Genomic DNA, 15,095 nt, shown 5'->3' with positions numbered 1-15,095 from the left:
GATTTCAGTGTACAAAAAATGAAGTCCTTAACAGAGTATTCACTTCATTTTGAGTGCATAGTGTATTATACAAGAAAATTAAATTAAATTAAACCATTATACTGCATTCACATATCACGTAGCAGAATGTTTTCTGTTGCATGAAAAAACATTGAAAACATGAAAAACATAGACAGAGAGTTTTAATGAGTTGAAGACAGTATAATGTGGCTAATTCTGAAGTATTGATCACAAGGGAGAAAGCAAGTTTTGTAACTTTGCATTATTTTCTTAATGCCCATAATATCCCTTTGAATAAAGATGGGCTTTTTTGTTATTAAAACTTTGTACCTTTCCTCAAGCTACTGATGCACAGGAGTAAGTAAAAAGATGTTCATAACTTAAAGCTACCGTAGAGTTACATCTCATAAACTTGCAGAAAGTAATAAAAGATACACAGCTCTGAATGTGTCAAGAAAGAATTGCTAGGGAGCTTATCCCAGAGGCTGTTCACCCTCCAGGAAACTGGAGACCCCTTAAACATTTCACCTGCAGTAAGTGATGCAGCAGTGACTACCACGTGCCTTAGAGAAACCTCTATCGTGACATCTGCGAGCTGCCATCTGAAAGGATTAGTGAATTTATATTAGGGTCCCTCTCTGATGACAGTAAGATTACTGTTACTGTAGCAACGAATGAACAAACGTAATGTTGGATATAATCCCATTTTTCAAATATGGTACCTAATACGAGGTGCTTAATTACAGGTAGCAGAAACCTCATTTTCACTTTTGAGATCCAAGTTTAAATTATTACTATTATTACTTCTCATTAAGGGAGCAATAATTTTATCAGTATTACTGCTGCTTTATTATCATTATTTCAGGCTTGGTTCTCAAAACGCTCCTTCCATAAAGGTGTTATTGATCTTATTCTCGAAAAATATTGCATTAGCTGCCTACAGTAGGAATTCAGAAAATACTCAAAATAGCTAAATTTTATACCTCTAAAATGGAATACATTATGATTATCTGCAGTATAAAAAGTTTAACTCTTATTTATTTATTTATTTATTGTGTATGCGTTTCTCTGTTACCATGTTATTTATGACATTGAATATTAGACTTTTACTTTCTGAAGTTGTAGATGTGTGTATTAGAGCTACTGTTTAACTATGGATATTTTTAAAAGATGGAATCTTCTTCAAACTCCATGAATGAGAACAAATGGCAAGATATATCAGAAGAGATTAAGAAGATTTTTAAGACTGCTGTGAAATTGCTGTATGAGAAAGGAAAAATGAAACACAGCCAAGCAAAGAGATACCTTTCCTCTGGTAAAGTTCAGACTAACTATTTCTAGATATTCATTTACTACCTTTTCTATGAACCTTTCCACAAACATGAAAATATATTTCTGTTGGCATTTCTCATAATTGAAGAGAAAAAAAAGTGTTCATTGTGCTTGCTTAAGACCAAAACGCATACGAAAACATCCAGCAATTTTTCTGTGCTTTTTCTGTTTTTCACAGAAAACGGATGCAATCATTTAAGAGTCGGCATGTTGGGGATGGGGGAATGTTCTTGAACTGTTTATAAACAAAAGATAACAGAGACTCTGTTCACTTTTCATCCTCAGCTATTGAAGATGAACTTGATTTTGCCTTGGGTAAACAAACACCAGCTTTCCTAAAGAAGTGTGTTTGCTACATTCGGAAAATTGCCAACATTGAGCGTTTCGTTAAAATTCCAGAGATGGGAAAATACATGGATGTGGTACATAGAGCTGGGAAGTTTCTACGAGATCCTGAAGCCCATGAGAAACTGATCAAGCTCAGGGATGAATTCATTCCTACCATCGTTGCATCGTCCAATCTGAGAGTGTACACGTCCGTCACTCACTGTGACATGAAACTGGGCTACTCCCAAGAAGTGGAGAACCATTACATCGAAGGACTTGGTAAACAGTTTTATGAAGACATGATTGATATAATCCAAGCAACAGTGCAGCAGAATTTTGACACCGAGACAGACTTGCTGTATGATGAAGTTCTTCAACACTCATCACTTTGTAAAACGTACTCCACTTTTTATGAATACAGATGTGAGGCATTAAACATAATTCACAAGTACGTTCTACCTAGCAAAATAGGACACATTAACCCTCTTATCATATACGGAGGACCATGCACAGGGAAAACTCTTTTATTAGCCGAAGTGGCAAAGAAGGTAAATAAATACTTTACATAATATGGTGATGTTAGGAGCATTAGTGTGTAAGGGCCAACTTAGTTTTCATTCTTCTGTTTGTCAACTTTGTCAAGTTTTCATTCTTCATTTTCTCTTCCTTTTATCAGATCTGATCTCATCCCTCAATACATAAAATAAAAATAACAAGAAGTATTATTGTACCCATAGTCAGAAAAAGACTTACCTTTCAATAATAACATGTCTGTGTCATGTGCTTAGCCAAAACAAAAATACTTTATCGGAGCTCTTAAAAACCTAACAGGAATAAATGTATTTTTGAATTAACAACATGTATTTTAGAAAGATCTCTTTCCCTCTTGTTCCACTGAGGTCCTATGTATCTGGAACCATCTAAACATCATATGCTGTTTTTAGTCTTACTCACAAATACACGTCTTTCCAAGTCATGCCATCTTATCTTCCCATCAGAAATTATTCTGGAATTAGTCCAATACACTTGCTACAAATAAACTTGCTACAAATATGTAATAACCTGCAAAAATACCTGTACTTATTTATCTGCCATATGCTGTTTTAAGTAATTGAGCTGAGTACTACAGGGAGACGAATGACACACTTTGTGCAAGGCAGGACCAGATGCAGAAAAAGACCAAGCTGGCATCTCTAAGCCTGATTCTGCAGCTGAGAGTCACAACTTTGAGTTCCCTGCAGGGTGCTCACAGAATTTAGCACGGTGGGCTGAGAAACAGCCATATCAGCCAGAAGGAAATGGAGAAGGGAACAGTAATGTTTAAAATCCTGTATCTTTCCCAAATGTGACTTCCTATAGATTCACATTAGTTGGATACATGAAATTGGAATTTGCGACTCAAGATGTCCTTTCAGATCTGAGTACATAAGTTAACCTAGAGACTTTGATTACACTTTTCTTTTAAAAAATTCTGTAATAACTTAAAGTGAGGTGAAAAGACTTGGCAAGTAGGAGAACTGTTAGCCTGCACAGGCTGAGAGGATTTAAAGCCCCATTTCTCCCTCGCTTAGAGTATGCTAAGCAAAAAACCAGCAAGAGATACTTTTTACCCCTTGCAGCAGTGTGTAAGAGCAAAAGTCACAGCCACACCAAGACAGAGCATACTCCTGTGGTCCAAGAATTAAGGTAACCGGCTGGTAAAGGGCAATCTGTACTCTGATCCCTGCCCTCCGAAACCATCAGGGTGTGCATTTATACTCAGCTGGGAATCAATGTTAAACAAGTTTATGTGGCAAGCTGGTATGTCTGGCCAAGGATTGCATTGCTTAGTGTCTAAGGAAGTTTATTAATAAGAGAATCTACTTACTGACTTTCAGAAGCAAGACATGGGTTTTGCAAAGAGTACCCTGGGATTTATGGACCACATTCTACTCATGCCCTCTTGGACATAAGCCTTTTTGTGGATCTGGATCTTAGTGTTTTGGGATATTACCTGTGCTAAACAAAGATGACATATGATATGAATTCCATTCAGTGCACAGAAATCAAACCAGCCTTGAACTTTGCCAGTGAAAGTATTTCCATTCAACCAGTAACATTTTAAAATGTTTATTTTTAGATGTTTCACTTTCATCACTACTTACAAACTGTTACTGTGCTTCATTTAGATACTAAGTAAATTATGCTCTATATTATAGGCCTACTCCTGGTTGCAAGAAGAGATGGGACCAGATTCTGACCCTGTGGTGGTTATAAGATTTTTGGGATCCACTGAAACAAGTACAGATCTGAAGAATATACTTCAAAGCATTTGTGAACAATTAGCAGTCAACTATCGTTGCCTCATACAAAGTTACCCAAAAAAGATTCATGACCTTCGGGACTTGTTCATCAATCTCTTGAACGAGTCTTCATTCCACAGGCCACTAGTGATAATATTCGATGCCCTAGAACAGCTAACAGATAGCGATGATGGTAGGAAACTCTGGTGGCTTCCCATTCACCTTCCCCGTTCAGTACGGATAATTTTGTCAACACTGCCAAACAAGCATGGGATCCTGCAAAAACTGAGGTGCCTTATTCATGAAGAAGACAACTACATTGAATTGACTGCAAGGGACAGAAAGATGTGCAGCCAAGTACTGAAACATCAGCTGCTGCGAGTTAAAAGAAAAGTAACATCAGGGCAACAAATCTATGTCAATGAAGCATTCTCCAAGTGCACACTGCCTATGTTTGTGAACTTAACCTTCAGAGAGGTCAGGAACTGGAGATCTCACAAAGATGTGGATGAGTCCTCCCTCTGTGTCACTGTCCATGAAAGCATAGAGCAGTTATTTTGGTCACTTGAAAACAAGTGTGGATCAAGACTATTGTCAAGAGCACTTGGCTACATCACTATGTCCAAATTTGGCCTGAGTGAAATGGAACTGGAAGATATTTTAGCCCTTGACAACAGTGTTATGTATGAACTGAGTGAGAGTGTCAGAGAAAGTAACCCACTGAGAATTCCATATATATACATTGCAAGGCTTAAGGAGGGCTTACAGGGATACTTAATAGAGCGACAGGTGAAAAACGTAACACTGCTTCTTTGGGCAAATAGACACTTGCAACTAATTGCCCAGAAATTGTACCTGCACAATGAAGAAGATTTGCATGAAATGCACACAGTCATGGCAGAGTATTTCCTTGGTGTTTGGTCAGGTGGACAAAGAAAACCTTTTTACAGCAATGACCAATATTTGAATGGCTTTTCTGACCGTGACAGTAGAGGCCTGAGAGAGGAGGAAAAGCACTGCATGGATCAGACTGCTTTTGACAGGCAGGCACCTGATCAGCCATGGGTCTTTCAGTGTAATCCATTAGAGCCTGATATCTTTTTTATCAATCACAGAAAAATGACAGAGCTTATTCATCACTTGACAAGATGTGGAAGAACAGATGATCTTCTGTACGGAGTCATTATGAACTTCAGCTGGCTGTACACCATGATTAGGATAGGGCAATTTGATAAAGCAATTTCTGACATAGAACTGGCTTACACCTACTCGCAAGAAAAGGAGCTGAAATTTCTGGCCAGTACCCTCCGCAGTATAAAGTTTAAAGTAGTAAAGTACCCAGGTTCACTCTCTGCTGAATTGCAGCAGAGGCTTCTCCCAGTAGTAAGTTCATTGCCCAAACTGAGACATCTCCTCTTAGAATGTGACAAGGATGGACCCAAATACTGTTCTATCGTCCCTTTGCATTCCTCTATGGATGTGACTTACAGCCCCGAGCGCCTGCCGCTGTCATCCAGCTACATGCATGTCACTGAGATCTTGCCTACTTTTAATCCCAGCACAATTATTGCTGCTTTAGAAAATGGCTCCATCAGCACTTGGGATGTAGAGACCCGCCAGTTATTAAGGCAGATTACAACAGCTCCATCTGTTATCTTAGGTATGAAGCTTACTAATGATGAAAAGTATCTTGTAGTGGCTACAACAAAAAATACTCTTTTGATATACGATAACATAAATTCCTGTCTTCTGTCTGAGGTAGAAATTAAGGGGTCAAAACATTGTGGAATTGGGGGGGGCTCCAGTTTTATAAATGGATTTACATTATCAGTCAACCACGCGCTTGCTTGGCTGGAGGCCAGCAAAGATGTTACTGTAATAGATCTGCTTTACGGTTGGCCTCTTTATCACTTCCACTGCTGGTATGAAGTGACCTGTGTGCAGTGTTCTCCGGATGGAGTTTATGCGTTCTGTGGTCAGTATTTGAACACCGCGACCATTTTTCACTTAGGCAGTGGAGAGAAGCTGGCCACTGTGACCTCTGAATTTTCTGGTGGATTTGTGAAATTCCTTCTCATTCTGGACACAGCCCAAGAAATGGTGATGGTGGACAACAAGGGTAGCCTCTCTGTTTGGAATACAGAGGAAATCGCGAATCCTCAGCTTACGGATGACTTTGATTGCAGGAGAGAAGACAGTGAAGTTGTCAGCATAGAGCTTTCTGAAGACCAAAGTGCAATTTTAATTTGTAAGGCTCTCAGCATTGAACTTCTTGACCCTCGTGTTTGGAAGGTGGCTGAAAAGTTTAGAGCTAAACACAATGAGCGCTTTATATCTGCCGTGTTGTCCAAAAACGGCAACTGTATAATTGCTTCAATGGAAAATACCTCAGCCATTTTTGTTTGGAGAAGAGATACAGGACAGTGTATGGCAAGCTTACAGGAAATCTCAGGAACTATAGTCAGGCTAATTAAATCAAATCATCATAACATGCTGCTATCCTTATCCACCAGTGGTGTCCTTTCTATTTGGGATATAGACATCATAACTGCTATGTCCAATATTGACAAATCTGGCAAGCCTATCCAAAGACTGGTGTTGCCAGCCAGAGGTGAATTAATATATACATTGGACGGATCAGATTCTGTCCATAAGTGGAACTTCAGCACTGGATTTATTGAAGCTGTGTTCAAGCACGAAGGTATTGTTGAAAACTGTGTGCTGACCTCTTCTGGAGAGATAATGATTACATCAGATGATAAATGCAGCCAGTATGTATGGCACACGGTTAGTGGTGAAAATATCTTTCGCATTAACGGACAAAAGATCTCAGAGCTAATGATTACTCATAATGATCAATTTGTAGTCTCTCTCTGTGAGCAAAATGCATCCAGAGTTTGGCGACTGGCTACAGGACACAGGGTTTGCAATATTTTAGTTGCCTTACAGAATGCATTTATAACAACTGCAAATACATTCGTAGTTGGAATGGCGAAGAATAAAGTGTTGGCAGTGAGTCTCTGGACAGGTAGTATAACCAAGAAGTTTTGCTGTGATGATGGTGCAAGCATTGTGGATATTAAACTGATACCAGACTGCCCAGATATTATAGTATTCATAACATCTACTGAAACTGTGAACATCTGGAGCCTAACAGAGGAAGTCATCTGCAGACGTGTACAATTGCCTACCAATTTCTTAAAAAATTTGGAAGACTTTGAGATATCCCCAAATGGGAAGCTAGGAATTATAACCCGTGGTGATGAGAACATCAATGTGCTTGATTTATACAGCGGAAAACTTCGTGTGGTTCATGCTCCAGGTGTCATCTGGCGGCAGAGGCTGTCTCGGGATGGCCGCTATCTTGTGTACATCTGTTTTCGCAGTGAAGAAGATGATGACAATGGAGCAGTCTCTAGTTTAATAGTAATGAGGCTGGCGGATGGCAAAAATATTGGTGCCTGTTCTCTTTATAAAACTCCCACTTTTCTTGCACTCTCACAGAGACATTTAAATATTATTATTGGATTTGATGATGGAAGTATAGGTACTTACACTGTAGTGGATCGAGTTGACGCTGCACTGAAAATCAAAATTGCTACTTCAAACAGCCGTCAGATTTTCAACAACACAACACAAGTGATTAGGCCAAAATGTCACAATTATAGCTTCAAAGTGACTGCAGACTGCATTTGGAGGGAATCAACGGAAGTGTTTGCAAGGGATAGCCCCATTACTGTTACAGAGCCTGAGGTGAGTGAAGCAACACCAACCAAAAAACACAACTATTGCTATGAGAAAGTATGCTCAGCCATAGATTGCAGAGGACACAGTTTTGCTGCTGACAACTGAGAAACCATCTGGACTAACTTATCTGAGTAATAGTACACATGCATAGATTTGTCTTCTGAATTCACATAAAAATCAGTGCATTTTGTGGAAGACAGACAAACAGCAGAGGGCAGACCAGCTGTTTTTTCCTCGACAAATATTCTTATATTTGTGTAAACAAAAAAAGCAAACATAAAGCAAATGGGCTGCAGGGTTTTTTAAATTTCGGAATACAAGGTTCAGTCCAGGATTTCACCAGGGCCTTGATTAAAAATTTCTAGCAATACTATCAAAATTGTTATGCTATTACAGAAGTTAGGTGATCTTATCTGGGATTAACAAACTGTTTTAACTAGAACTAAAGCTCCACATGATCGGTGAGAAGAGGCAGACCACTATTTTATATACCAACTCACCTAGATGGGTCTATAGCTAACAGCCAACTTTATACCCACTTGCAAAAATGTGTTTTTCTGCTTGATGGTGCAATGACAAGATGTCACCTGCCAACCTGGAACACTTGATACATTCCATCATCATTTAAAAAATACCTACTTTTTTTTTTATTAATTGGGATTAATCTTTGCGTTGAAGAAGTAGGTTCCAGTCAGCTGCAAACATGTCAACATGTGAGGTGATAAGTATTTGTTCACTTCAATGAATGGACTGAAAGATTATTTTTTCTTTAATTGCATGCAGGGATTTCAAGTTTCTGTATTGTGATAAAAATGATAAAAACCTAGATTATAAAAGGAATATAGGGCCTGGGGTTTCATTTTTCGTTTGGGGAATTTTTTCGTCTTCACAGTGTGTATTAGTACAGGTCGTAATGAAAACATTTTCAAAGAGAAAGGGCGTTACAAATGAACAGTTAAACACATCAATTTCTTTATATTAAAAGGTTTCTATCTATTTTGTTGTAAGAAAATCTAAAGTATCTCCTATGTCCCCAAAGTAATCTTAATAGAAAGTTTTCAGACATGCCATGTATTAATCTTGATAACATTTGCCTTAGTATAATTTCTGTTCTTTCCCATCATAAATACAGATCAGATGACCAAATACTCTGGGACTGCTTGTATATGTGCTGAAGTACTCCACTAAATATAAAGGCTGTCCAAAGGTTCTTTACTGGTCCAATTTGTAATGGGTTTTTCTTACTTCCACATGCTTACAAGCTTCACTTTCTGCTTTAGAACTGTTCTGTGCCTTTTGTACAGTTTTACCAGTTTCAAGGCAGAAATTGTGAAATAATGACAAATGCTTTAAAAAAAAATAAATTTCGCCGAAGTAAAAAAAATACTGGACAACATCTGAAAGGATAGGAAGATTTTTCCCTCCTTACATATCTTAAAGATGGTGCACCTGTGGAAATCTTTTCAAATTATTTAAATAAAACAAGTTTATGTTTAAAATCAGAACTCCATGCCACAAATTTCCAAGAAATGAATGCTAAGCTAGAACTTAATGTAGTGTGTGAATGTTCAGTGTACAAGCCAATATAGTATATTAAGTGACTTGAATGATTTTTCCTACCTTGTTTGCAACTAATAGATCATATTGAATGTTTTTATGTAAACTTTGTATTGTTGGGAAGACCTACCCAATCAGAGATTTATATTTTCATAAATGTCAAATTTAGTTAAATTTTGTTACAGAGTTGTTAAATTAGAAATCTATTGCAGTCTTCAAACAATATACAGTCTTGTGTATGCATTGTTTGTACTAATAAACTAAGGAAAGAGACTTGTGTGTGTCCCTTAATTTTAGGGAAATTTCACTCTGGCACAGGGACAAAAGGCATTGGCAGCTCCCATTAGCCTCTAAACCATTTTTAAGGGCTATATTCATAAGGAAAAAGTCCAGTATTTTTCCACACTTCAGTTAACTAAATCAAGCATTCAGAAATCAATGAGATTCACCAAAAAAATCCATGCTTAGATGCTACTTATGGCTGGATTGCATACTGCCAATGTGCAAGTCAACAGACACGAAGACTTGTGTAACCTACCCAGTAGAAAGCACAGAAAAAAAGGGAATGTTGGAAAGTTAGTTCCTTCATTATCTTGCAAAAGTAAAAATACATCTCCTATCTGCCAGGAGAGTTGCTAATTTTAATATAACAGAGTATAACATTGAAAACAAAGAAACAGAGACATGCTCTTCCTTTTTGAGCTGGTCTCACCTCACCCAAACTTGCTGCTCTTGTTTTTCTGTCTCAATGAACACTGTGGTCTTCTGCACAGTGGCACAGCTTCTTGGGGCAGGAGATAGTCTCCAGCAAAACAGAGGAACAGCCTACCAGTCAGAGCAGCCTTCCCTTCATCTTGGGCCGAAGAGGGAGTTGATTTTAGGCCTTGTCTAGTTGGTCAAAGCAATAGGCTGATACATGAAAGCAGTGATGTTGTATATAAAAAGGCATGCATGTTTTTGTCCTGCTTTAAACCTTAGTCTTTTAACAAAGGACAGTAAGAGTGGGGCAGCACCACTTAATTGTAAAACAATGAGAAAGACGAACACAAACATGACTCCTAATCCAGTGAAGCCCTTCAGCCAAGTATCAGGTTCATAATCTCATTGAAGGATGCTGTTTTAAGTCCTGTCCTTCTTTATAGTTTGTCTATGTCTTGGTATATAAACTATCTCGTTCAGCTCTCCAGCTTTCTGAATCTATTTCTTAGGGGTCAGACTCTTCACACACATTAAGCCTAAGCAGCAGACTCAGGTTTCTGAATGCCATTGGGCTGCTCAGTATCCAAATATTTGTTCCAAGAGTGAGTACTCCACAGCCCCTCACAAATCTATCCCCAGGTACCTCTATGCACTTGTACAGGGACAAAATAGTTTCTCCAATAATAAGCCATCCAAATGCCAATTGCTGCTCTATCCCTACATAGGAATATAGCAATTTACTTTCTTATAAGGAGCACTATTTGCATATCTAGAACAAAGCTTTCATTTACTCTTTATCTAAAGTGCATCAATAAACGGGCTCAGATGGGGTCCTTATTTACTGACATAGAGGAATCTAGGAATAGGCTGTAGCTGCAGGAAAGCTTTAGAGGGGAATTAGCCGGAAATTCTTTGGCAGACAAAGGTAAGCCGGAGGTCAGCTAGAAAAAATATTTTTATCAGTCATTTCCTTTGCACCACAGCTGGGGAATGCACAGCCTGTGACTTCATTTCATACGGCCTGTGGCCATTTGACTTTTTTCACATTATTATCACATAACATCAAAATGTGAATTAACATGTAGCCTGGAAAAGGCATTCAGAAGGCATTCGGGTTTCGGTGGTTCCCCAGCCCTGATTTCTCTATTCTGCACGCTCAAAGCCCTGTATATAAACCTGTGGTAACAGAAGTTTTAGCTGTCTAGTAAAGGGAGTTTAAAGCAAAAATCCGTTGTTAAAATGGTGTTCATACGCAGAGGGAACTATTTCAGGCCCAGATCAGCTTAAAAACCTGAGATTTTGCCTTGACTTTGTCAAAAGCTTCTTATGTGTCTGTGTGATACACCATAAAATGGGTTCTTTGTTGCTACTAGCCTACTGGTAATGACCCAATCTGCATTATTTTATGTTGTTAATTAAGGATTCAAAAAATATATATTTTAACATAAATATTAAGACTCTGAAAGGATAGAATTTTGAAATGGATTTTTATTTCTTCTAATTTTAAAACCAAAGACATCTTACTTTTTCACACACTATTTTTTATGTAACCATAAAATTGATTATGTAATCATCCAAATGTGCACTAGGGCCTTTGGATAGTTTTGGTTATGAAGGATTTGTTATTAAGAATTATTGTCAAGCATTTGTGCTACAAATATGACCTACTTCAAAGTTCTTGTACCCTGTTAAGGACGTTACTTGATAGCTCTTTCTGGACCACCACACAGCTGCAGGGAGAGTAATGGGTGACACCTTTTCCTGTGGTTTACCTTTCCAGCCTAGTCACTGAACATCATTCCTTGCATTTTGGACGTAGTCTCCTGACTTATAAGAAATGAAGTGACGCTCTCAGTGTAGGTCTAAATCATAGTCTCAATCCTCAGTTTCAACAGGGAGGTCAAAGGCTGAAGGAATAGTCATCCCCAGGGGAGGATGAGGCACTTCATCGTGTGCTTCTCCAGAAGGGACAATTTGCACCACCATCCTTCTGTGAAAAAGGGACTTCCACTATCAAGGACCAGCTACGCAGTGCTAAATTCACTTAAAAACACAGGCCAATAACCAGAAGAGCATGAGGGAACGTACTCCTAAGACATCCAGTCCAGCAGTACGTGCTCTTAAAATCACAAGTTGTTCCCAACGTGACTTAAAATCTGCCCCTCTTCTCCCTGCCTCCGCTGCCCCGACACCCCAGGCCCTGTTTTCTGGGGTGGGTGATGCGCCCATCCCAACTTGGCAAAGCCCCTGACGTGTTCCCGGCCATGGTACCCTCTCCACCTGCAGCACCTGTCCTTCTGGCAGCACACCTGTCCCCTCTCCAGCCTCAGCAGGGAATGTACAAAAGCAGATTTAAGGCACGTTCACATGTTCCTGCTGTCACAGCTTTCAATACTGCCACACCAACACAGGTCTTATGTAGCATGTAACAGAGATAATAAAATCATCTCCCTGCTTTCATGCCACAGCTCTGATTCCACATGCATTTCGGTGCATGTGAGAAAGCTTCTAGTCTAAAATAGATCTATCTGGCATATTTAAAGTGAGATACACACACTTGCAAGGTGAGAGGTGAAGCAAAAATCTAGACATGCTGTAGCATAGATGAAAACAGGACATCCCCAAAGCAACAGGATTGCTTGCTGCCATTTGTCTCCATTATTCCATTGCCTGTTAGTAAATTGCCCAGCCGTTCCTGTAGTAGTATCATGTTGACAATAGTACCTGAAGTTACAAAGTTAACCTTTTAGGCTATAATTTTTCAAGGCTGACATCTATTTCAGCAGGAATGTTCTCCAAAAAACCTCAGCCAAAACAGTTGACTAAGGTACAAGAATGAGATGAGAGGAAAAAGAGAGTTTCTGCAGGCTGAAGTCTCAACCACTTTTCCTTTGAAAAAAAAGTCACACCCATGTTTTTGAACAAGGACTATGGATTGGTGAGACAAGTGATCATTTCATGCAGGACACATCTGTGAAAACCTGACCAAATGATTGGTCTGAAAAAATCCCAGCAGTTTGCACATATTCATAGAAAATGTTAGGTTTCAGAAACAGATCTATAGGAGCACAGCACACTTGGGACTACAGGGACCAGGGCAGAACTTCTCTGCTACTGCACAAACACTGGGCGTGGGTTCAAGAAACGAGAAGAATGAATAGTCTCTGGAATGCCACAAATACGGTAGCCCTAAAAAAGGGTCTGATGAGGAGGCCAAGTATCAGGAGAAAGGGAGAGGCAGCCTCCCTGAGGTCTCTTCCAGCGTCCTCCTGGCCTACAGCACAGCTTTTTGACTGGGGTACTTCGCAGCCTGTTATCCCAGCTCTTTAACCCAACCCTCAGGAGAGTAATGGCAAAATACCACCAGATGCAGAGCTGGCCCACGGGAGCTGGCTTCGGCTTGGCAGGGCTGCAAGCCGGGAACGCAGCACGGATCTGCACGCAGCATCACGCTCCATACTGCAGAGGTAGCCCCTGGCTGTTTGCAACTCCTGCCTTCCTCACCTCCTCTAACAACGTGGGGATATGTTAGCCTGTTTGATAGTTCTTTGCTTACTGACCGGAGAGCCTTTGGGAGAGTTTAGTGAAGGTTTTGTAATAAGACATTTCCTGGCTCTTGAAGTCCATTTTCAGTTAACACAGGAGGAAAAAAAAAAAACACCAAAACCAAACTGCCAAAGAGCTGTTGCAGAGCTTTGCAGTTCACTAGCTCACAGACTGCAAATGATATTTGGCCTTTGCGTTATGATATAGCTCTCTGCTTAAAATAAGCGTATCCAAAGCAGCTTTTATTAATTCGTTTGCCGGCACCCGATGTCTCAGGCCCGGTGCCTGGCTCGGCGGAGGGCGGCTGGGGCTTGGTGGCGCAGTTGAGTCTCTGCTCCCCGGCATGCGGACCCGTCTGCTCTCAGCCCACCGCTGAAATGAGTTTGACAGGCTCATCTTTAGCTCACTGCAGTGCATACTAAGGGAAGCACAACAGGGCAAACCCTGCCCGCTGCTGAAGTGCGGTTTCAGCAGGATACTTTGCATGAGAAAGGGAGGCGGGACTCCAGCACGCTCCTTCCACAGGGAAGGCAATGCAACCCCCGCCAGGAAGGGAGGCAACCCTAAATCCACCATTATTCAGGGTGAGAACAGCACACCTACTCGTACAGCAGCTGAACATCATATTACTGCTTCCATGAGGCTTAACACCACAAACAAACAAAGGATTTAGTAGCACATTTCCAAAGTATTATCGAGTAGTCTCTGTTAGTGCTGCTTTGGACCCCCCCGCTGTGACACGTGCAGTTAGATGACACAATATTGGTGCCAGTTCTTTCCAGGAGGTTTTTCTTTACAGTTTCCAGCTACATCGATACATGTTAAAGATTACAGCTGGGAAACACCTGACCCAGCTGCTTGCAGATACTGCCCGAGTTAAATCTATCCTCCTGCACAGGGAACACTCTCCTAACTGGACTGTGGCAGCAGAACATCTTTCATACCACTTTTGGAAACACCACACCCAAACCAAAATGATTGCAGGGAAGTCAGCAACTTTCACAGGTAAACGTGATGCAGTGCCTGCAAATATACCTTAGAGCAGAGTTCCTCCAGAGAGCATCACCCAAAACAGCAGGGATTACATGTCATTGTCAGGCAAAACGTAACAGAGGAACTTTCTGCCAAATCCCTCCAGCACCGTTCGTGACGTGAGGAGATTTAATTTAAGAATATGCAAATGGCAGCATTAATACACTGACGGGCTCGGACTTTGTTGTGGTTGTTGTAAGCGACTGTCCCAGAGGAAAAAGAATTATTTGGCACGTGTTCTTCCTCTTCTCCTTTTCTAACCCTGACCAGAAAACAGTGAGCTCTATCAGGTTTTTATCCAGCTTGCAGGTAAAGGGTTACAGATTCTAGGAAGTATTAAATGCAAACTTTAAAGGATTTTATTTTCATCTACAGTCACATGATTCCTTAATACCCAATGACACTAACTACAGTGTCTCATTAAGAGGTCATGCAAACTCCCAAGCTAAACAAGGCATTCTTACATATTTAACATTCAAATGCAGAAGCCAAGCTAAGCCATGGAAGATTGTAATCAGAAAAAAGCTACACGTCCTGATCTGCACAAAAGCTACAGGTAGGAAAAGTTCTTCT

The 15,095-nt window shown here is 40.1% G+C and overlaps 1 protein-coding gene across 1 annotated transcript in view; it reads left to right on the top strand.

Moving 5' to 3' along the window:
* Positions 1 to 7,793, top strand: part of NWD2 (NACHT and WD repeat domain containing 2) — a gene marked incomplete at both ends in the record, with an annotated part of 58,179 nt that extends 50,386 nt beyond the window's left edge. Inside the window, 3 exons of the mRNA XM_081998969.1 lie at positions 1,171 to 1,315; positions 1,618 to 2,207; positions 3,858 to 7,793. Of these exons, the coding sequence (XP_081855095.1) occupies positions 1,171 to 1,315; positions 1,618 to 2,207; positions 3,858 to 7,793 (4,671 nt within the window). The remainder of the gene's footprint in view (positions 1 to 1,170; positions 1,316 to 1,617; positions 2,208 to 3,857) is intronic.
* Between the last annotated feature and the right edge of the window lie 7,302 nt (positions 7,794 to 15,095).

Source organism: Phaethon aethereus (genome assembly GCF_964289735.1).
Source record: "Phaethon aethereus genome assembly, chromosome: 4".
Classification (NCBI taxonomy): Eukaryota; Metazoa; Chordata; class Aves; order Phaethontiformes; family Phaethontidae; genus Phaethon; species Phaethon aethereus.
This window is presented reverse-complemented; position numbering and strand designations above follow the sequence as displayed.